Source organism: Eleginops maclovinus, chromosome 3, assembly GCF_036324505.1.
Source record: "Eleginops maclovinus isolate JMC-PN-2008 ecotype Puerto Natales chromosome 3, JC_Emac_rtc_rv5, whole genome shotgun sequence".
NCBI lineage: Eukaryota > Metazoa > Chordata > Actinopteri > Perciformes > Eleginopidae > Eleginops > Eleginops maclovinus.
Genome location: NC_086351.1, coordinates 4,017,300 through 4,041,057, shown reverse-complemented (window position 1 = coordinate 4,041,057; position 23,758 = coordinate 4,017,300). Strand labels below are relative to the sequence as shown.

At 42.9% G+C, this 23,758-nt stretch overlaps 1 protein-coding gene across 2 annotated transcripts in view; it reads right to left on the bottom strand.

Moving 5' to 3' along the window:
• pou2f2b (POU class 2 homeobox 2b) overlaps positions 1–23,758 on the bottom strand; it is a 41,804-nt gene that overhangs the window by 2,877 nt on the left and 15,169 nt on the right. The window contains exons 2-15 of one of the 2 annotated variants that reach the window (XM_063878295.1): positions 9,480–9,545; positions 8,811–8,845; positions 8,369–8,425; positions 7,350–7,469; positions 6,915–7,052; positions 6,714–6,875; positions 6,070–6,175; positions 5,839–5,930; positions 5,531–5,671; positions 5,174–5,315; positions 4,816–4,964; positions 4,210–4,407; positions 3,775–3,977; positions 1,443–1,516 (exon numbers count right to left, since the gene is read on the bottom strand). In XM_063878295.1, the coding sequence (XP_063734365.1) occupies positions 1,443–1,516; positions 3,775–3,977; positions 4,210–4,407; positions 4,816–4,964; positions 5,174–5,315; positions 5,531–5,671; positions 5,839–5,930; positions 6,070–6,175; positions 6,714–6,875; positions 6,915–7,052; positions 7,350–7,469; positions 8,369–8,425; positions 8,811–8,845; positions 9,480–9,545 (1,683 nt within the window). Of the gene's footprint in view, positions 1–1,442; positions 1,517–2,625; positions 2,695–3,774; positions 3,978–4,209; positions 4,408–4,815; positions 4,965–5,173; positions 5,316–5,530; positions 5,672–5,838; positions 5,931–6,069; positions 6,176–6,713; positions 6,876–6,914; positions 7,053–7,349; positions 7,470–8,368; positions 8,426–8,810; positions 8,846–9,479; positions 9,546–14,786; positions 14,901–23,758 lie in introns of those variants that run through there. The other variant, XM_063878297.1, reaches the window with a different exon arrangement.

Below are 23,758 nucleotides of genomic sequence, written 5' to 3'. Positions count from 1 at the left end.
GATGGATTCCTTGCGTTATGTAAGACTTTCACTTTAAGTACAAACTGTCCTTCTATAGCACATGTGCGCTATGGATATGCTTCATTGGCATCATCATCCTTTAACTTTACTCGGACAACAAAGAGAATACAAAAGGAGAGAAAGGTGTAACTAGACAGAAGACAGGCATGTTGTTCCCGTTTAAAAAACTGATGAGTATAATATATTTCACTATGTGTAATATAATTGAGATTTTGAAGATAGACGGTTAAATCTAAAACCTCAAACAAGTTACTCATCGGTCTTAATGTTCACTGGGTTTTTCCCCGTTTTGAATATTAGGTCCTGGTTTATCCTCCTCCTCCTCCTCCTCCTCCTCCTCCTCCTCCTCCTCCTCCTCCCCAGTCACCATGAATTATGAAATGATCTTCAACATATTTCACATTTTAGAGACTGGTATGAGCTCGTTTCTGAGTTAAAAAAAGATTGAAAATACCTAAAGCAATGCATCAAGGAAATTATAAAGGAGCTAGAAGTAGAACCAACCTAGAGATCATCTTAGGACATCCCAAAGGAAGTTTTTCGAGTGTTTTATGCAATAATTTGTTACTCAAATGAACATTTAAGGGGAATTTAGTCACGAGATGTTTTATCCAACCAGGCGCTGATATTTAAAGTCGTTGTAGTGAATGTTTAATGTCATCATGTCCAGTATTGGTGCATGAAACCTCCCCAGCAGCATCGTTTTCATCTGTATTACAAAGTATTTGTGTTCCTACCCATTATACTGATGATGAAATGAAGAGATGAAAGGCTGAGTTTTGAGTGAGACACACAGAACACTTAGCCCACACACTAACGTCAAAGAGTTGTCACACACACGCACACACTCGATGGGATGGAGTCATGGATGTTGATGTCGACATACGAGTTCCTCTCTGAAACTCTTGAGCTGCCTCACATACTGTGGATGAGCAAACATTGGCTGTGTATTCAAGCATGTCTCCAGCCTGTAGAGCGATTTGATTCCCCTACCGTGCATAACTGTATTACTCATCATCACACTTCTGTTATTAGTACTTCTTCTCAGCCTCGCTGCACCAGGTGCGATCAAACAGTTGCTATGCTGGCGATGGGTTCGGCTGCTTCGTGGTCAGTTCTGCAGGATTGTAAACTTTTTATTTTCTTATTCCGTTCTTGTGTTGTTTCTTAAGTGTAGGAAGGTGTGTCGTGCATGGTGTAGGAGTGCGAGCGTTTGAGAGGAGGAGAATATATTTCCAGAAGATATTTTTACGTGCTCTGTGACCCTAAGATTTTCCTAAGAATGAAACAATAAGCATTTCAGTCGTGACCTTTAATTGATATTCTGTTTATCAGCGCTGATGCTAAGCCTTCTCTTTTTTTAGTCCCTGAAAAAAAAAAACTAATTCCAGCATGTCTCTTTCTCTTACACACACACACACCTTGGATAGTGGCCAGGGGATTGTTACCGAGGAGGGCTTGGTTCATCCCTGTGTTAACTCCCATCACAGTGTTCCTGTTGTTTCACACACACAAACACACACCATACATGTGCAGACAGAACGCAGACAGGCAGTGGGGGAAAGGTGAGAAAAAAAAGCAGGTTTAGCAGCAAGGACAAGCGGAGGGCATATTCAGCCCTGCACGGAGACAAAGAGCAGCAGTCGGTTGAAAGTTGGCAGAACAGATGTAAACAAGAGGTTAGAGATGCAGAAAGAAACTGAACATCTTGGAAAATTGTATAAAACACTAAAAGTTTCATTAACCCTCTGAGGCCTGCAGCTGTGGAACTGCAACATGTATTTAAAACTAGTCTAGATAAAAATTCACTTTATCATGACCAAAAATCATTGGTTGGGAAATAATTTAAAGTTCAAACAACATGGTTTCCCCTAGACCTCTATTTTGGACACATTTCCACTATCTTCCAGGTACTTCTGGGACCTAATATATATGATAATAACAATACAATGTATATTAGGTGACATTTGGTGGGTTTTCTTATGTTGCAGGAAAGCATCAGTGGCCTTTTTTAGATCAAAACGCCCCAACTCCTAAAAATAACTACATTTATCTTGTATCTTAATGTGGAAATCTACAATGTTTTATTTATTTTGTTTATGTATATGTGTGTCATAGGGATAAAGGTAAGTGGTTGAACTTATATATACTTTTAAGGTGTATCATTTTACACTTAATTTTTTAGGAAACCTGTTCAATCTGCTTGTTAATGCAAATATTTAATCACTTTGCAGCAATTCAATGCATTTAGAAATGAAAACATGCTCAACACAAACTAGTTAAGTTCAAATCAGGTTTCAGAATTGGGAAAAAAAAGTGATTTACGTGATGTTGAATGTGGCATGACTGAAGTGTTTCTGAAACAGCTAATCTACCCCAGTAGATTAGCTGTTTCAGAAAAAGCTAATTTGGAGACTGATCCACACAATCCTGGAAAAACCCTTAGAAAAATATTTGTTTGGTTTGCTAGAAGACTGTTTGCATAAATTAAACCAATAGTTCGAGAGGGTTGACTGTGTTTTCATGTTGGAAGTGATTCATTAGAAGAACACAGCTTTCTGATGCAATAAATAAAATCTGCACGTGTGTGTGTGTCACATTCACCTCAAGTTTGCAGCAAAATCGGTGATGTAGTTAGACACGTCACCGTTCTTTTTACCCATACGCCATAAGCTGTGAACACAAGAACCACACACACACACACACACACACACACACACACACACACACACACACACACACACACACACACACACACACACACACACACACACACACACACACACACACACACACACACACACACACACACAGGGTTAGAGTACACCGCAGCATAATGGGAAGCAGTGGTGCCCAGAGGCATGTTTAAGAAATCAGTGTGTGTGTGTGTGTGTGTTTACAGTATCAATCATTTAGCTACAAACTGCAGGTGAAGCGTGTGTGGTGCAGTGTTCACGGTGTTTATGGAAATGCGTGGTTGTATTTCGTGGCATTAGGAAATACTTCTCCTAAATGTATTCAGCTGTGGGTGCCATAAACAAATTCAGATTCAGCTTACTTCAAAATAGAACTAAACATAATACTTAAAGGGTCATTTCCCCCAATATTAATTAATTACTGTCCGAAACCAATATACACGTTAAGTTTTATTCATCAGTAGAGGTTCATTTGAATAAAGCTGCATTGTAGTTTATTTGAGATGTCAGGGGAGGCATTTTTCATGCATCATTTCCCATGCAGAAATCTCAGGACACAACATGTAGTCTAACCACGTTATAAAGCGAACGTATTGTCCGTAACGGCATTCAGGAGGGGTCGCCATAGACGGCGTAGATGTTTAAATATTTGAATAATGGAGCACATTTTCAGACAGTCTCTCTTCTGAAAGGCCTGGTAAAGCTGTACTTGTTTGCACACATAAAAAGAGGCAGATTGTGTTGTGTTAAGAGGACAAAAGAGGAGTTAAGAGAAGGTTTCAAGTTTCCCACCTCTTAACAAGTGGGCGTAAACTAAAATATTGTCCAAAAACAGAAGATGTTTAAACATCCATAAAGTATACTGTTGAAGCACATTGAATCTAGTGATGCTTTATATGTTTGTAACTGTGCACTGCTTTGTTACCCTACTGCTGCTTGCAAAATTTAGATGAATAGAAGGACATTTAATCTAAGTTTGATCAAATAAAACAAAAACCATCTAGATAGATAGAGGGACCATTTTTAATTCCTACAGACACTTGTGTTGTGTACTCACCCTGTGTTGAGGTTGAGTGTGCTGTGGCTGGGGGTGGCGGGGCTGGCCGTGCTGCGGGGAGGGGGAGGAGGAGTCACCGGGGAGGGAGCGGAGCTGAGGGAAGGGTGGGTGGAGGTGAGGCTGGAGGTCAGGGGGCAGCCAGGGGACATGGTGGTCACCGTTGTGCTGAGACTGGTCACGGCCTGCGACAGCTGGCTGGACATCTGCAGGGAGGGAGAGACATTCAGGTTGTTTGTTTTGAAGTGCACATTTATTTACCTTAAATGTACTTTTATTATGATTTTATTGCACATTTTTTACTTTAACTTCTTTGCTTAATATAAATATATACATATTTTTTATTATTATGTATTAATAATATGGATCTTTAAGCTAAATCTTACACATACATACATTAACAGGAAGACATGTGTAACAGTGAGGTTGTATATGTACCATGTGAGGGCTGTAGCAGGGCTGTTTGTGCATTTGGGGGGCAGTGGGGGGCTGGCTGGGCAGGGGAGGGGTGGCACTGGAGGGATTGATGCGTTTCTCTTTCTGCCGGCGGTTGCAGAACCAGACCCGGATCACCTCCTTCTCCATGTTCAGCTGCTCTGAGATCATGAGGATCTCTTCTGAGGTAGGCTTCTGGTTCTGCAGCAATAGAGAGGAGCAGTGATTCAGATATTTCTTCAGACATTTCTTCAGACATTTCTTCAGATATTTAGTGCAATGTTTCAGTCACTCGATATTGTAAAACACCTAAAAAAAATGGTATTGTATCAAAAGTCAATAAAAGCGGTAGATGGATGTAATGGAATTAAAGTGCATTTACTTTATTTCAAATGTAATCAAATAAGATTAAAGAGTATGATTCAAAATAACTATTTACCTAAAAATAAAGTACATGCAACAGTAAATGTAATGCCATTTAAAAGCTTAAAATAATAACTTATGGTTTAGAATCTCATAAAACTCATTTCATGTTAAAAACAATCATCTTTAATTGACTCTTTGATGTTTAATTTCTTCATTTTCTAAGGAAATAATGACGATAATTACCGTCATGAATGCGCGTTCCAGGGCCACGCGTACATTCGTCTCGATGCTGGTTCTCTTCTTCCTGCGGCGACCAGGCATCCCGTCAAAGCCCATCGAGGAAGAGGACAGGGAGCTGGGGCTAGGCATGGTGCAGTCTAAGGACATGGTCTCTGAGGAAGAGGAGCAAATCAATACATTCAACACATATTGGTAATTAGCAAAGGAGGCATTTTGGTTCATTTAGGAGCAAACTACAGAAGCAATTAGACAGAGTGTAGGAACATAAACACTAAAATCAGTAACCTCACATTTGCTTTCCAGCCCACACACTCAAAACTGAAACACAAGTTAAAATACATAGTTTTTTTTGAGAGCTCACCTGCATCATTGAGCCACTTCTCCAGCAGTGGCTTCAGCTTGCACATGTTCTTAAAGCTCAGGTTGAGGGCTTCGAAGCGGGAGATCGTGGTCTGACTGAAGTCGTTTCCGTACAGCTTCCCCATCGCCAAACCCACATCTCCCTGGAGGAGGGGAAGAAGGAGAACAGTCGAAAAAGATCCCTGCCTCAGACACTGTAGATGACCCGCGCCCCCCCACACACACACACACACACACACACACACACACACACACACACACACACACACACACACACACACACACACACACACACACACACACACACACACACACACACACACACACACACACACACACACCAGGCCTCTCTCCTCACCTGTGTGAAGCCCAATTTGATGCGTCTCTGTTTGAAAGTGCGGGCGAACTGCTCCAGTTCCTCCAGGTCGCTGGGCTCTTCGGGGTGAGGGGTCACTGAGTTCACCGTTGTCACTCCACTCACCTCCATACTCTTATCACGCTGAGGCGGGAACCACGTCAGAGGAAGGAAAGTGAAACCAGGAGTGAAAGAGAGGACACACAAGAGTGTTTGTATTACTGGTGCAGAGGCTGTGTGTTCATTTTCCACTGACTGATGCTCGAATACATTTCTGATCTTCTGCATCATTATGATAAGTGTCCTCATACCTGTGCTTGGAGTCCCATTCTATTCGAAGGGGACAGCAGGCTCCCTTGGGTTTGCTGAGGTAGCGAAATGAGATTTGGTGTCGATAGGAGTCCTGAGAAGAAGAAAACAAGCAAATAATCCACTTTAATAAAACAAATAAAAAACGAGAACAAACAAACAGATCTTTATTTTAACAACTTATTCCAGCCAATAAACACAAAAACAGGATTCCTGTAGGAGTTCTTCCCCACCTTGCTGGCCCTGCTGTGCCGGTGGGAGGAGGAACTGGGCCGGAGACGGGAGGGAGTGACCGGGCACCAACACCAGCTGCTGGAGCTGCAGCAACTGCTGGATGTCCTGTCCAACCAAGAGAGAAAACACAGATCAGAGAGAGAAACAGTCAAGACTTTTAGGAAGTTAGAGGGCTATGCCAAATAAAATATATGTTATGTTTCTCCTCTGGAGGTTTTGATTTTTAAAGTCCCTTAATGTATCTATTACACAGAGAATGCAGATCACTCTCACCGCATCACTTGAGGAAAAACAAAGAAAAACAACATTACAGAAAACAAAAAATACTAAAGAAAGAAACGTATCATTAAGAGAAACAAAACAGCTCCCCACTGAGCATGAAACATCCTCAACATCCTAAATCTGACGGAAAACCTTCACTTGGTTACAACATAGGATTGGATTTGGACTAACGGAAACCCAAAGGTGGGAGGAAAATCATTGTCATTGTATAAGTTATGAGAAGAGAAATGGAAAATATGTGCATTTGTGTAGGGTGGAAACTGTGAATCATGAAATAAGCATGCATGAAGAATTGTTCCACGGCTACTGGTTCCCCAATCAAGCCGCTCACCAGGAAGTGGCTCTGATTGGCGGGCAGTACCTGGGCGGTGAGCTGGATTGGCTGGGAGAGGGTTAGTTGGGGAGGCTGGACAGGGATGCTTTGGGTCGTCTGTTCCTGTGTGCGCTGTCCCTGTCCCTGGGACTGAGACTGGGCCTGCTGCCCTGTCTGTCCCGCATGCTGCTGCTGCTGCTGCTGCTGCTGCTGGGCCTGATGATTCGCTGCTGCTGCGGCTGCCTGAGCTTGCTGATTGGCTTGGGCGGCTGCGTGGGCAGCATGAGCGGCGTGTGCTGCACTGGACTGCTGCACGGCTGCAGCCAGGAGCTGAGCCTGAGCCTGCTGCAGCAACAACTGCTGCTGCGCTGGCAACAGAGCCGTCAACTAGCGGAGCGGAGAGGAGAGGAGAGGAGAGGAGAGGAGAGGAGAGGAGAGGAGAGGAGAGGAGAGGAGAGGAGAGGAGAGGAGAGGAGAGGAGAGGAGAGGACATTCAGACAAAGCAGAAAAGATTGCAACAGACAGAGGGACACAAAGAGGGAAACAAAATGTTTAAAAAGCAGCACAAGAGAAGCAAGCAGGATAAAAGCAAAGCAAAGTGTGTGTGTGTGTGTGTGTGTGTGTGTGTGTGTGTGTGTGTGTGTGTGTGTGTGTGTGTGTGTGTGTATTGTAACTGTGTCTCACCCCTGCTAGTTGGGAGCCGGTCAGCATGAGCTGTGTGTGCTGCAGGGCCGTCTGAGAGGGAGGCGGGCCGTGAGACATAGGGAGCGCCGGAGACATCTCTCCACACTCCTCCATCTTATTCTGAAGGGAAGACAAATGTGATAAAGAAAATAAAACAAGTTCTCGAACAGTGCTGCATCACTTGTACTTTTTCACTCCAACATAATTAGAAGCTGGTCACTCTAAAGAACACACTTGCAAAATGAAAGAGCAAGATATAGACATTTAACTAACTACACTAGTTACCTCAAACTAAATCTGCTTACCTGGGTATTCAAGATCAGGATAGGGACTGCTGATTATTTAAATGTAAGATGTAAGTTCTCCGAGGAAATGAGAGTCCACTACTCTCTTTATTTATAACATAAGGGGATGAACTCTCCTCCCAGGGTGAGCTTTGTGTGAACGGGCATTGGACTCTTCCAGCAGACTGATTTGCATACCCCCTGTGGTATGCAAATGAGGGTCCTTTCCCTTTTTCTGGACAAGTGATCAATCAGTGCTGTATCACTTTAACTTTCTCAGTTCAAAATATTTACAACCAAGTCAAACTCTAGTCTTTCCCAGGCATTAAGAGTACACTCTCTTTATTTAAAACACATGTGTGAACGGGCAGTGGACTCTTCCAGCTAACTGTTTTGCATATCTCCTGCAGTATGCAAAAGAGGGTCACTTCTCCTTTTTCCTGGAAGTTGTGTAATAGTTTTATTACAATTTTTTGAAAAGGGAGGTGATTGAATTTGTGAATATTCCTGTGAGTGAATTTGTTTACATTCAGGAGGACTGGGTGGAGAGTCGACACATTATGAACCTCAACGATGAACAGGACAAAGGAGCGACTGAATGAGCAGCGATGAATACAAAGCTGTACTGTCAATAAACCTGGACACACAAAAGACGCACAGACAGAAGAGCAGACATGCACAGGCCGCTTGGTAATGTGGACACACACACACACACACACACACACACACACTGACCTTGTTGCTGCTCAGGGTTTGTGAAAGGGAAAAGGGATTGACTTTCATTGACTGAGCCTAGACAGAAAGATAAAACACACTTCATATCAGAAATTACTGCCAAACATGACTGTAAATGCAATCTATTTATATTATTTTATACCACAAATAGTTGATGTATCAATACATTTTTGAACAATTGTTTTAGTAAATGATCAAGACAAAAAAGACTTTATTTTAAAAGTGATTATTTTTTAATGACGTTCAAGCGATTGAAGATCACCTCTTGACGTCATTTCTCACTATTTTCTTACGTTATGTTGAATAATAATCGTTGAATAAAGTTGAAGAGATGATGGAAATAACCAGCCTTTTAACTATGACTGGTTCTGTAATCTTTTTTAGCTATTAATGATGTCGGAGAAAGAGGTGTGAGATAAGTCGTTGTAATCAAAAGGCCTACCTGGTGATTTGATTCAGGTCCATTCCGCTCTGAATCTGCGTGGGAGGGAGAGGAAAAAGTGAGAAACCTATCGCGTGCAGAAGCTCAGACGACTCCGACAAACGCCATCACGTAGAGCGGAGAAATCTAACTAAGTACATTTTCCCACTGTAAGTACCGCTCTTGAGTAACAAATGAAGGTACTTGCAGTTGAGTTTCTTTACATGCTTCTTTATATTTCTTTACCCCATTTCATTTTGTTTGCTTTCTGATTTATAGTTTGTGTCTTATCACCTGTACATGTATCAGTGTGCATAGAAAAGCACTATATAAATAAAAACTATCATTTATTATTTTATTATGATAGAAATAAAGCAGACCTTTTTTCACTTTATTACATGTATTTCAACAAATAAGTTATTGCTTATTTTGCAGATTTAGATCAATAACACCAGATATAAATTAAATAATAAATACAAATACATTATGATAGGTTAAGCTACCCAGTAGTGTATAAATTGATTAAAATAAACCAAGTGCAACGATGAAGTGCATCCGCTAGTATAAAACAATAACTTAGTGAATATGTCTCTGAAACATGTTATGTAAAAGATCTTCTTCCACCTCTGCATAAGTACTACTTCTAATACATAATAAGTATTCTCCGTCTATAACAGCAGCACATCTCACCTGCACCCTCCATCGGAGAGTTGGCCCCAATTTTCTCGACCTCTGCTGGCTTTGACATCCTGATATCTGCAACAGGAAGACCCAAAGATAAATAAGTCTGCAAACTTCTTAAATCTATGTCAGAGAGAGAGAAAAAAAAAAACTGCAGACAGCAGCAGAACATATTCATGAAGCGGGCGATAAACAATCTGGATGACGAAAGGGGAAAGAGGATGTCCAGGGCGTTGTTGTCAGAGAGGTTAGAGTGTTTTCAGGTCGCAGGCCCACACACTGTACAACAAACAATGAATCATTCATTCACTGCAGCCCACATTCATTCACTCTTTCCAATTAGCGGTTTAACAAAGGAGTAGGCTGACCAAAGTGTTTGCTGCTTCTAAAAATACAACTCAGGTGTTTATGTGGAAGAAGCTATAAGTGTCTCAGGTTTGTGTGTCATCCATTACGAGACCACATCACTTCCTGGTTGATACTGTACCGGGACAGCACCGTCACGGCAACATCAGAGGAGAGAGGAAGGCGTTCAGAACCCTAAACTTTGTACTTCTATTCCACTACATCTCACAGCAAATATTGTACTTTTTACTCCAACAAATTGTATTTTAACAGACATAGTTACTAGTTGCTTAGTTCATAAAAACCATGAATATGCTGATTCGGTATAATGCAGTACTGTGCTCTACACAGTATTTCACGTATCGACAAAAAACTACAATACTAAAAGCTCCCACATGTATGTAACAGGACAATATAATAACCATAATAACACAATACTTTGAGAAGTTACTTTCTGCATAATGAGTGCTTTAACTTTTATACTTTAGGTACATCTTTATGTGAATCATTGTGTACCTTTACTACAGTGACATTATGAAATCAGGAGTTTTATTTGCAATGCAGTAAATTAAGACCCTTATATTTGTACTTTTACTGAAGTAAAGGATCTGATTACATCTTCCAACTCTTTTGGAACCAAGAGGAAGGATCATCATCCTTCCTCTTGGGATGAGGGATTTGTGTGTGTGTGTGTGTGTGTGTGTGTGTGTGTGTGTGTGTGTGTGTGTGTGTGTGTGTGTATGTGTGTATGCAAAAAGTGGAATCTAAGCAAGATGAGATAAGTCAAATCAAGGCAATACATTTAGTTTTTGTCTGACAGGATAAGGGGCAGTTTTATGTTGCAGATGAATGAAAATAGCTAGCCTTGTTTATCGTGGTAAGATGTTGTAACTTGTTAATTAGATATTAATAATTGTTCTTATTAACGTAATGATTGAAACTTATGGGAATTATAAAGATGTTTCTCACACTGACAAGTACAAAACTGCTTTGTAGAATTCCAAATGTCTTGTTTAATGCACGTTATCCTTTCCATCTCCTCACACATTCAGAGCGGATCATGAATAAACTTACAGCACGGCACAGAATGCACAGGTCTGTGTGCCGAGTATCAGCTTGTTTATTCACTCAAGCTATTATCTCACTATTAAACGTTTTACTAGTCTGAAACCACAAACTGAAAGACACTGAACTTTTTGTTGTGTACATTTGAAATCGTTTTTTCTCTCTTTTCTCTCTCTCCCTGACACACACACACACACACACACACACACACACACACACACACACACACACACACACACACACACACACACACACACACACACACACACACACACACACACACAGCTACTTCCCTTTTGTGAACATATGCAAATCTGCCCAACGACCGACTAATTATATCTGCCACCTGCATAATAAACTCTCAGTCTCCCTCCCCCTGTCTCTCTCTGCCCCTTCCTCCCTCCTTCATCTCTCCTCTCTTCAATCTGTTGTTTCTCACGTTGCAGCTGGGAGATGGTACACTTTAATATCTCCATTAGGTTATTGAGTTTAGCGTCTTTAACTATATTATACATTGGCAAGAAATGATTGTATTGGACTTTGGTAGTAGTGGTCAAACTCGTTTTTCGCCATCGGGGGGCAGCAGTGTCTCATGGAAACACCACCACTGACCTGAAGAAGCTTTTAAATAACCAAACCACCAATCCAGTGCAATCATTTTAAAGACAAAGATCAAATGATTGCACACCAATATTATATTCAGCGACAAAATCAGGTTTGTCTCAGTTAAATAAATGAGAGGACCGTGGACATGCAGCTTCTTTAGGAGGAAGGGGGGAAGTAAAAAAACTCCAATCTGCCTCCACACTGGTTATTAACTGAGGTCAGGACACACACACACACACACACACACACACACTGACCACAAGATTTCCCTCAAATAAACAGACTTCTGCAAAAAGCTAAATTGGTCACAAACCCTGTCGATGCAACATCTGGTGTATCTATTCTCAGGTTGGAGCTGTGGTTATTCCAACATTACAAGTGGTTTTTGTATTGGCATTTTATTTCAATCATGGCAATGCGTGAAACCCCCAAACAAAAGTGCCCGACGTTGCTCAATTTCTGATATAAGTGTGAGGTCTTTGTATCAAGATGGACACATTTTAAAAAGAAGTACGGTGTATTAAATTGGACTGTCCGATCAGCAGTACTAAAACCCAATTCCACTATATAAAGTAATTGAGCAGCTCGTAAAACATCTGTAACATGAAGTTCCCAAAGTGCCGCCTCTCGCAGGACACGCAGGGAAGGTGTGTATTGATTCATGTTTCAAAATGGCCTACAGACAGTGTCATGGTGGATAATGTGGTCAGTAATACAGTAGTGGGACAGTATATCAAGATGCTGTGTCTTTTTCTCACTTCCCCTCCCGACTTCCCCTTGTACCGGGTTGAACGCAGAGTGCTAAACCCAACACTTACTGTCAGCGAGGCTATTAATATTAGCGTGCTCACTCTCTCTTTACAAACCCTCTCTTTCAACACATTGCTGCATACACACTTATACTGCTCGACATACATTTTAAGAGGGTTGTTCTGAATTTGTCTAAAAAAGTATGAGAATTAGAGGCATCTCCTTGTTCTTCTTTGACAGTGGTATAAAGAAAAATTGTTTCAAAGTAGAATTGTTAATTACTCTTTGGTCCCTCATTAAGATGTTTTAGTAATCTCACAGCAAAGCCCAGGTTTAACTTTGAGCTGCATCGTACTCACTCTCTCTAAAACAGACTAAATTTAGTGCTGTATAATCCTGTGTCACGATTAAATGATGCAACAGAAAGGAAGAAGCAACAGCAGTCTGTGCTCAGTGTGGACAGTTTCTGTTATTCTCCTCTGGGTATTTTGGCAGAGATGAAACTCCGGTGCAACTACCCCCTCCAAGACCACACAAACACCCTCCCCACCACTTCCTGATTCAGGACCCAACCTCATGGTCAAACAGGGTGTCTGGGAGTCTTCACAGCTACTATCTACAGATCAATGCACTTAACAAAAAACTGCTTAAGGTAAATGATGTTGATTGCAAACTTATATGTTCTGTTTAAAACTGAACGTCGAAGAGTCCGGCTGAACAGCTTTCACACATCTGGATGAGAACATGAGTTGATGTCAACATTTGAGAATGAAATAAAGAATAAAGCAAGGAATTGAAGAGGGGAATCCAACAGAAGAAGCTAAAGGACAATACAATGAGAACAGCGCAGCATCGCTTCGATCTATGGTTGTTTTATCAGTGTTATCTTACTGTTGTATTAACCACAACACAAAATACTATTACAACTTAAATTGCTTTCTTTGAATTCATATAATACCTGATTTGAATAGAAGCAAATGCTGCTTGAGTTTAGAAAGAAGTCACTGTGAAAGGCCTTTGTAACTGAAAACCTCCCAGTAAGTTTGCTGAATAACTGAATTTTATGTATTGCATCGAGGCAATCCGAGCCACCGTGAGAGGCTGTAAATGCAACAGGCAAGAAGACCTTACTTTTAATCAAAATAATTGGAAATCCCACATTAATTCACTCATAATTCTGGTTTTAATTAGTCAAATGCGTTCACAGTTAAGTTAACTTAAAAAATTGTAGCAAATGCCTCCTAATTTTTGACTTATCGACATCGGTTATACATTTATTGGGATCTAATTCTGTTGTGTTGTTGTATGTAGCAGGTGCAAATCCGGTCAGAGTGACTAACTAAAGCGGTGACCACATCAGGTCGAGATGTGACTCAATGACTTTTAACTCATGAATCACTCACTGATTAATAAAGCATTGTCATCAAACCATCATGTAATTTTTAGGAAATCTTACCAGGAGATTTCGCACTGATAAATGCGAGCTAATTGACATTTGAAAAATTGATTTTTGGTAATTAGTGAGTCAGCCAGAGACTCGCTGTCGGTCATCTGAGAATCTGTCTGACCCCCAACACAAGGCCGGGGAGCGAGAAGAGACACATTCTTCTGCTTTCTTTTCATCTCTTTCTTGAAATCAATTCTGAGAATTAATGCTATTTTAGGCATTTCCCTTTCAGTCTTTGAAAAAAAAATCAAGTATCTTTGTGTTCGAGCGCTGCTGAAATTAGTTTTAAATTAATTGAACAAACGTCATTGATTTAAATTAAAACAAATTGGAAAAACTATAATAAGTGCAACCCCGCATCTCTCTCACACACACACACACACACACACACACACACACACACACACACACACACACACACACACACACACACACACACACACACACACACACACACACACACACACACACACACACACAGTTCACATCAGTTTAAAGTGAAACCTTATTAGTACAATATCTATTAACTGAAAATAAATGCAACACTGCTGCAGGGACAAACAATAAGAGGGAAACTTATTTAAAGAATATAAATTAAGATATATTAAAATAAAACAATATATACTAGCTGCAACAACGGCTCTTCAAAAAACATTTTACCTCATTTTCCTCAAGCTTTTTTAGCATTCAGTATAAACACTGGAACAAACACACACACACACACACACACACACACACACACACACACACACACACACACACACACACACACACACACACACACACACACACACACACACACACACACACACACACACACACACACACACACACGGGTTTGCAAGGTGTCTGACCTTTCCTTCCTGCGACATGCATCCATCCATCCACATCTTTCCCTCCGTACCACCTCTCCCTCTTTGATGCTTGCTAATTAGCTGAACTTGTTAGACCCTGTGGCATTAATCAACAGCGCAGACACAGTTCTATTTCTTTCACTCTCTCACACACACATACACACACCCTGCCCTCTCCCTCACGCAAAGCTTAATTGGTCTTGGTAAATGAAGGCCAGCAGAGAGAGGGCTCCACAGACAGTCACTCACCTGGCAACCACATACTGAAGAAGTCCTTCGCTGCTATTGCTGCTGTCTTGGTCATATCTGTGTGAGTGTGAGTGTGTATGCGCAACGTAAAGACAAACTCTCACTCTCCCTTCCTCCCTCCCTCGCTCTCAAACCAAAAAAAGGGGGAGTGTGTTAAATCATATGGTTGAGAAGAGAAAAATTACTCTCTATGTAGTCCACACCCCCCAAGCCCCACCTCCTCCCCACATCCTGCAACACAACAGGAAGTAAGCCTCAAAAGAGTTGGAACTCTGCACGGAGGAGAGAAAATACAAGACAGAAGAAGAAGAAGAAGAAAAAAAGGGGGATAAGCTAGAGGTTAGAGAGTGGGAGAGTGAGTGAGCGAGGAGATAGAAGAGATAGACGAGGGTGAAAAAGAGGGGGATGACGGGTGTCGACGGAAAGTGATGGCACGCTGGAAACAGCAACTCACACACACACACACACACACACACACACACACACACACACACACACACACACACACACACACACACACACACACACACACACACACACACACACACACACACACACGAGAGAGAAACAGAAAGGGTGACAATCTGACCAAGAGTGTGTGATACATGTGGAGCTTTGAACCCTAAAACTTTCATCCTTAACTTTGAGATGTTCCTGTTGTCTTCCATTAGCCATGACCATCTCTCCTTGGTCAGGTGTGTGTGTGTGTGTGTGTGTGTGTGTGTGTGTGTGTGTGTGTGTGTGTGTGTGTGTGTGTGTGTGTGTGTGTGTGTGTGTGTGTGTGTGTGTGTGTGTGTGTGTGTTGCTGTATATCAGTGGGTGTAAGGTGGTCTGTCGACGGAGGTCAACAGAGACAGCAGAAGATGTGAGACATCCTCCACTACGTTTAGATGATTCTCTAACCCGAGCGGAAAGAAAAAGTCAGTCACAACACTCCGGTACCACTGACCACCCCAACACTGTGGGCTGCACGCCACAGAAAACATAACCACAAGTGGCACGAGTGGAACAATGTAGATCAAATTAAACATGAGTCACTATCAGTGGGATTACCAGACTAAGAAGCAGCCAAATAGGTGAGAGTGTATATCTGAGGAATGATCTACAGAAAGCAGAGCAGCATGTTTCAGCAGAAAAACTGCCTTCATCTTCAAATATGAAAGCTGTGACAGTGTGCCGAGGCGACCACAAGGTGGCACTCTTGATTCTCTAATCCTGTTGGCTCCATCTGCGGAAGAAAGGACCACTGATCACCCACCCGCCCTCCCCCTTCCGTCTCCCTTGGTCCGAGTTCACTAATTCAAAAGCTAACGGCAGCAGAGTTCCCAAGTTTAACCTTATAAATACTTTATGTGGTGATTTACAACAACCCGATGTACTGCCGGGGAGGCGCTCAGAGAGGAGTGCATGTGGCGCTGCACTCCAGGTGCTCTCTGTTAAATAGAGCCATGTTTTTATAAATCAGTCCTTGAATGCATCCCATTCGGATGTTTTGAGAGATGTACATTTATATTAACCATGAGGTCAACATCAGTACAGGAGCTTGGGTTCATTGCTTTCTAAAAGAAAACCCTCACCAATGCACGATAGTTATGGGGATTTACAGATAAATCAATTAACCGATTAAGGTTCGTCAACAGAATAAAGAACTGATAGTAGATTATTTATGTTTAATACATGCAAACTCAGAGACTACACTTAAGACCAGACAGACCGAAGACCAGAACAAAAACAGACGACACACACTAAAAAGCATCATTCACAACCCTGTGCCTTAACTAAAGTGAGTCTTTTCTTTTAGTATATGATAGATTATTCGTTCCTTCTTTAAGCAACACTCCTCAAACAGGATTTGCTGATTGTCTTTTCCATATAACAGTTAACTGATTGTCTTTTGGCCTGATGATCAGATAACAAAAGAGAAGACGTTTTATTAACAGTTAATTGATTATTCTAGAAAATGATTAAAACAGAAAACTAAAGAGTGTGTTAGTTACGGCCCAACAACGAACTGTGCAACAGCTTTAAGCTCAGACTAGACACCGAACAGACTCAAACGCCTGAGAAAATCTTCCGTTTGACCATTTCATTTGGCCTCGTTGTGTCTGTGATAAGGTTTGGACCTTGATCGGGAGGCGAACGGACAGACTGCTGTCGGTGACAGACGCGCGTTGGGCAGGGGGCGTGTCTCCGGGTCAGAGGTCGTCTGGGCAGCCTGGCTTTGGCCGTGACCTTTATTCAAACTCCAGTCCACCCACACTGCTACCGGAGTGTGTGTCTTTGTGTGTGTGTTTGTATGTTTGAGTAGCTCCAAATAGGTGGCTGGTGCAGCTAAGTGTGCTCTTTGTGTGTGTGTGTGTGTTGTGTGTGTGTGTGTGTGTGTGTGTGTGTGTGTGTGTGTGTGTGTGTGTGTGTGTGTGTGTGCTGTACAGTTCATGGCCATGGGGGGCCTTCGTGCCCCAAAGAGGTTTGAGCATTGGTTACCATGGAGACTTAGCAACACTAAAGCCTCACTTAGATGATATAGGGCCCGCGGCAAAATGGACTCAATTGAAGAGGACAAATGAACACAAACTACACACACACCTGAGATATTATCTAGAATAAATGTGTGCATACATCTTGTATTACTCTGGGTATTATTTAAGGATTCCTTATTTTTTATTGTTCCTTATTGTTGAAGATCAGCTGATTTATATTTACATTTTTTTATTAGCCCTCACCGCCACCACGTCTCAGGACCCAGGGATCCCTGCTTTTATTTCTAACTGAAACATATCATAAATAAAAAACAATATATATATATTATAATTATTTTTATTAGGGAATGTGAGTTATGTTAACGCAGTGTTTTGCTCACCGCCTGAAGTTATGCTCGTAACATAATAAACGCACACACATACACACACACACACACACACACACACACAGAATCTGATAGTGGGACCCCAGGGAGGAGGATGGGGGAGGCTGAGGCCTCTAGAGCGCCATCAATCACTCCACTGTCAGAGAGAGAGGGAGAGGGCAGGGAGGGAGGGAGGAGGGGGGGTTACTAAGAGGGAGAAAAAGAGGAATAGTAAAGAAAAAAGAAAGGAAGGGGATGAAGGAGAAAGAGTGATGGGGATGAAGGTGAGAGATAGAGAGAGGATATTTGCTGGGGGTGAGGACGCAGTCGGTGTATAATGGGTCATTGCAGGGACGATTCAGAGGGTCTCCAACCCAGCTCCGACTCCGGCCCTCCTATATCTACTGCAGCCTCGGGCCTGCAGCACACACTGCCTCTAATTCGTATAATCCATCATATTCCTCTCTTCACAGAGCAGACATAGCGCGCTGACGGACCCGCCAAGTCCCATGCACAGCTCGACAGCAAGACTCTATCCTGCAAGGTGTGAGATTTTAAATCCAGTCCAGAGTGTAGGTGTGTGCAGGTGTGGCCCCATGAGGAGCCGCAGGACTATAAACAGTAGGTGTAGCGCTGTGGAGACTACAGAGGTTGAGCTTTTGTATGAGAAGCAGCAGGGGCTAAAACACACTCACACTGTTGGCTACCATGGGACCCGGCGCCATCTCACACACTCATACGCGCCGCCTACACCTTTACAACACCTATTCCTCTCCTGTCCTAATACCTCTCAATCGCTCCCCTTTTCTTCCTGCGGCCCCTCCATCCTTCTCTCACACCGTTCCCCTCCTCTATATCATCTTGCCGGCCCATAGGGGAGCCGGGCTTGTCTAGACAGACACCGCTCTCTCCCACGGCGCTACCAAGGTTGAAGCTCAAATCTTTTTTCTTCCCCTGTTCTTCTTCTTCTTCTTCTTCTTCTTCAGCTTCTTGTTCTGGCACAAGAGCAGAGGGTCTACGGGGAGGGACTTCATCGATGCCTGGAGGAGCGTTTAGGCCACTTTACACCAAACTGGTCACTTACACTGACAAAGCAGCTGTTGTGAGCTTTGATGGTCTACAAATTCAAATACAGTAATGGGTGACTTGAGTTATGCAACCAGCTTCAATGTCCACTCATCCTCTCTTCCCCCTCGGTATTATTCAAACCTTCTCATCATCATCATCATCATCATCATCATCATTATCATCATCATCATCATCATCATCATCATCTGTTGCGACCTTCCCTGCTTTCTCTTTCTCCAATTCAAACTTTTTCTCCTCTCCTCCTCCCCCTGTCTCTCCTCCTCCTCTCTCTCTCCGTCCTGCTGGTCAGCAGCAGCCGTGACATCACCGGCCACTGTTCTCCGCGCGGATTGGACACTCGGCCACGTTGCCAGGCAACAGCAGTGAAAGGTCTCAGTGCTGGCGTGTGTGTGCGGCGCACGCCTGCATGTGTGTGTTTATGTCTGTTTATAGCTACGTGAGTGAAAGGTGTGTGAGCGATTTTCCTCGCCGTGCCCTTTATCTGTGCATGAAGAATGATCAGCACAGATCTACTCCGGCGCTTTATCTCAGATCAAAGCATGTAGATGATTGGGCTGCACTCTCCTCCACCACAGAAGAAGAGAGATATGTGTGTGTGCGTTGCCTTAATGAAAAAGAAAGATGGTACGAGTGTGCGGGCGTGTCAGTGTCTGCACTTGCGCTGAACCAAATAAATGTGTATGTTTGTGTCGAATACGGGTATGTGTCTGTATGTTGTGTATGCGTCTAAATGCGTGTGTGTGTGTGTGTGTGTGTGTGTGTGTGTGTGTGTGTGTGTGTGTGTGTGTGTGTGTGTGTGTGTGTGTGTAAGCCCCCGGGAGCGGGTGGTTATTGTATCTGACACAGCGGCTCTTTCTCGCGCCTCATATTTCTGGGCCGATCGATTCCTCTGACTCCCGACAAGACAATAATCGCACCTCCCTCTCTCACTCCATCACTACCATTATTACTGACCTCCCCAGGGAACGAGCATCGAGGAGGGAGGGAGAGAGGGATGAGGAAGGAAGGAAGGATGGAGGGAGGGTGAGGAATGAGAAGGGGAGACATAGAGTTGACAAAATGAGCCTATGATGATGAAAAAGCAAAAAGGGACAGTGTTGAATATGAGGCGGACGGGAAAAGGGACATCAGTGGTGTAGAGAGGAAGAAAAGAGGGTGAGGAAGTTGAGATAAGGCGATGACAGAGAAAAAAGAGTGATGGAAAGTATAAGGAAAGGAGGGAGGAAAAAAGCAAGCGTTATAGATCACCGCGAGAAAAAGGAAGGAGTGCAGAGACACAGAGGGCCGAACGGAGGGACAATAACGCAGAGAATTAGTGGAAGAGAGATGAAGGATTCGCACTATCTTCTTCTAATAAAGGAAAGAATGAGAGACAGGGACCGGGGGAGGGAGATAGAGGCAGGGGGAGAGGGTGGGGGTTAGACTGAGGTGAAAGAGGGAGAGACAGAGAAACGTATAGGAAGACACACACATTTAGAGCGCTGGCTGTGGAGGTCGGCGCTCAGAAATATTATTAAATTGACAAGAGTACAATAGTTGATTGGCAGGCTGACTCCTGCACTGCCATTCAGAGGAGAAGAATGGAGTGTCACACACACACACACACACACACACACACACACACACACACACACACACACACACACACACACACACACACACACACACACACACACAAATGCATGTACATCTTCAGTTTCACAGAACAATCAACACAGCATGCAGAGACATCGACACACACACGCTGTCTTTTGTCTGTTTGTGAGCGTGTGTGTCCACGGCTGCCTGCCTGTCACTGCTGTGTCTCTATGCTTTGAATCCAGATTACAATTACAGTAATTGGCTCTCAATTCAAGGGATTGCTGTTTGACCCCCTCACCTCTCTCTCTCTCTCTCCCTCTCTCTCCCCACACACTGCACCCCCCTATTCCCTTCCTCCTCCTCATCAATATTCCTCCGCCTCCTCTCTACCTGTATCGCTACATCCATCTTTCTCCGGGTGCAATCCCTCTCCCCCTTCATCCTTTTCTCTACCTTATCCCTATTCTCCCCCTCCACACACACACACACACACACACACACACACACACACACACACACACACACACACACACACACACACACACACACACACACACACACACACACACACACACACACACACACACACACACACACACACACACACACACACACACACACACACACTTTATCCACAGATATATAACTATCCTTCATTCCTGTTTTTACTTCACACACCAATTTTGCCACTTTTTTCCTCCCTCATCTCCTACCTTCCTCTCAGATAGTTGGGGAAACAGGGAATCTATTGTATGCCATACTTTATTCATGCCGTATTTATTATGGAGAGATAGCTATTCAGCTTTACAGTCAGGGGGGCGGGGGGGATATTGTGCATTTGGGAAAAAAAGGGGGTGAAAGAGAGATAGATAAAAAGACGGAGGTAAGGAAAGGGGGTGATAGAGTTGGTGGTGATGGTGATGTTGGGGAGGTGGTGGTGAAGCGAGCGAGGAGGAGGAGGGGGGGTTAGGAAATTGGTCTGGCTAGCGGAACAGCTTTTCACCTCTCTCTCTCTTTCTCTCCCTCCCTCTCTTTCTCTCTCCCTCTCTCTATTCTGCTTTGTATTCTGCAGAGATGACAGGGGGAAAGCTTTATTGCTCCGAGTTTGTATCGATCGGGGCCCCTCTGAGGGGGGAGGCCGGGGGACGCGCTGAGCAGGCCCTTTCTCAACGACCGCAGCTCCAACAACCCCCCATCCTCTCACTCTTCTCTTGCCCAAGCCTCCCCTCCTCTCCTAACCCTCTCCCCCCCCCCCTCCTCCTCCTCGTCCTGCTTCCAAACCTTACTCTTGCTCGCTGGCTCGCTCTGAAATTCAAATTCAAGGCTCTTATTCTCAAAGGTTAGGAGAGGCAGAGCACCAGGAAAGCAAGAGAGGAGAGATTGAATGAGGAGAGAGATGCAGGCGTCTGTCTTCTTCCCCTGACTGAGGCCCTGAATGGAGCTGGGATCTGATAAAGAGGAGCCCACAAACACAAACAAGGGGAAGAAATAGAAAAATAAAGAGAAGGGAAAAATATTAGCCAAGAGGAATACATCAGCCCCTTTCTTCCCTTCCTCACATCCTCTCCACTCTTGATTTTGTTGACAGGTGAAGAATGAGCCGGGTCCAGGCATGCATAAAGCCGCCTGCCTCGGTCCTCATTAGAGGGACCCGAGGAGAGCCAAAATACACAGGAGACAGGAGGAGCCCATGAGGATCACACCGGATCCTATATTTCAATACTCCATTCACCAATTTCAATATTCAATTTATCACAATACTATTTTTTAACACTCTTTCTATGTATTGCAATACTCTATTTATGCATTTCAAACATCTTTTTATGTATTAATACTCGTTTTATAATTTTGAAAACTATATTTGTCTATTTGAAAACTCTTTTATCGTGTTCTTAATCTATTCTAATACTCTTTCTATTTATATTTATTTACTCTATTTATCAATATGAATCAGCTATTTATGAATTAATACTCATTATATATTTAAATACTCAATTTCATTATTTGTGTTTGTCTATTTCAATACTTTTTTATAGTTTTCTTAAACTCTTTATATCTATTTTAATTCTCTATTTATTCCAATCTGCTATTACTGTATTTGAATACTCATTTTTAATGTTCTACTTATTTTTATACTCTATACATACATTGAAATACTCAGTTTATATATTCTAATACTCATTTTTGTCTATTTCAATATTCTTTTACCAATTTAAATACTCTAATGATGTATTTTAATTCTCTATTTTGTTACCTTTATCCTCTGTTTATCCATTAAAATGCTCTGTACATTTATACTCTATTTATCAAATTAAATAAATCTTCCTCTCACACCCGCGTGCAAACATCAAAATAACAAATCACCGCACTCCAGGGTTCTTCCTTTTTTGTTAGCTCCTCTGTTTGACAAGCGTTAAATAAAAAGGGGGCAAGACCCAACGTCAAAGCCACAGCCAACTGACCAAACACTTGACTCATGCATGGAAGTGTCCCTGAGTACACACACACACACACACACACACACACACACACACACACACACACACACACACACACACACACACACACACACACACACACACACAGAGAGACAGCCTCTTTATCCGTTAATGGCATGCACAGCGCTGCAGCGAGGCTGGGGAGAAGAACAGATTGTCCATCAGGGGGTTACAGGGTTCAAGTCCATGACCAGAGGGCTAGAGGAAGGTTAGGGGGTTGTAGGTTCAACTCCCAGGGGGTGAGGAGGATCCCTGCTGTCTCCCCGTCCGACCCCAAGCCCCCCCTCCCCTTCCCTAAAGCTCCTCCTGGACAATATAACCCCGCTGCTTCACTTCCCTCCACCCTCCTCTCCTGCTCTCCATCCCGCTGCTGGCCCTTCTAAGCCCTGCTTAGTCAGATCACACACATGTAAACCTGAGCCTGCAGACTCTCCCCGATTGTCTCAGATGTGTAGCCTGCTCACAAACACACACATTCAATCACACAGATAACTCACCGATGCACAAATATATTCAGAAAACTCCAGCACACTCAAACAATTCAAATGTTTTGTTATTGCTATCTTGTTTTCCCATATTACAGCAGATCATTTCCCCTGCTTTGTGATTGAAACAGATTCCTTTTTGCTTTTCCAACTCCATCTCATTTACTCCTCCTGTGGCAAAGACCAAACAGAGAGACGGCGTTGCCTCGGCTATCAGTTGCGGCAGATGTGAGCAGATATGAGATATTTGTGTAAACATTGGATACATATATATTTTGTCATTGATATTTCCTCTGTGGTTTACATGAAGCTCCAGATAGAGTCAGTGAAGGAGTATACATCAGAGACTGATTCATGGAGAGCACACACACACACACACACACACACACACACACACACACACACACACACACACACACACACACACACACACACACACACACACACACACCTGCACACACCAAGCATAATAAC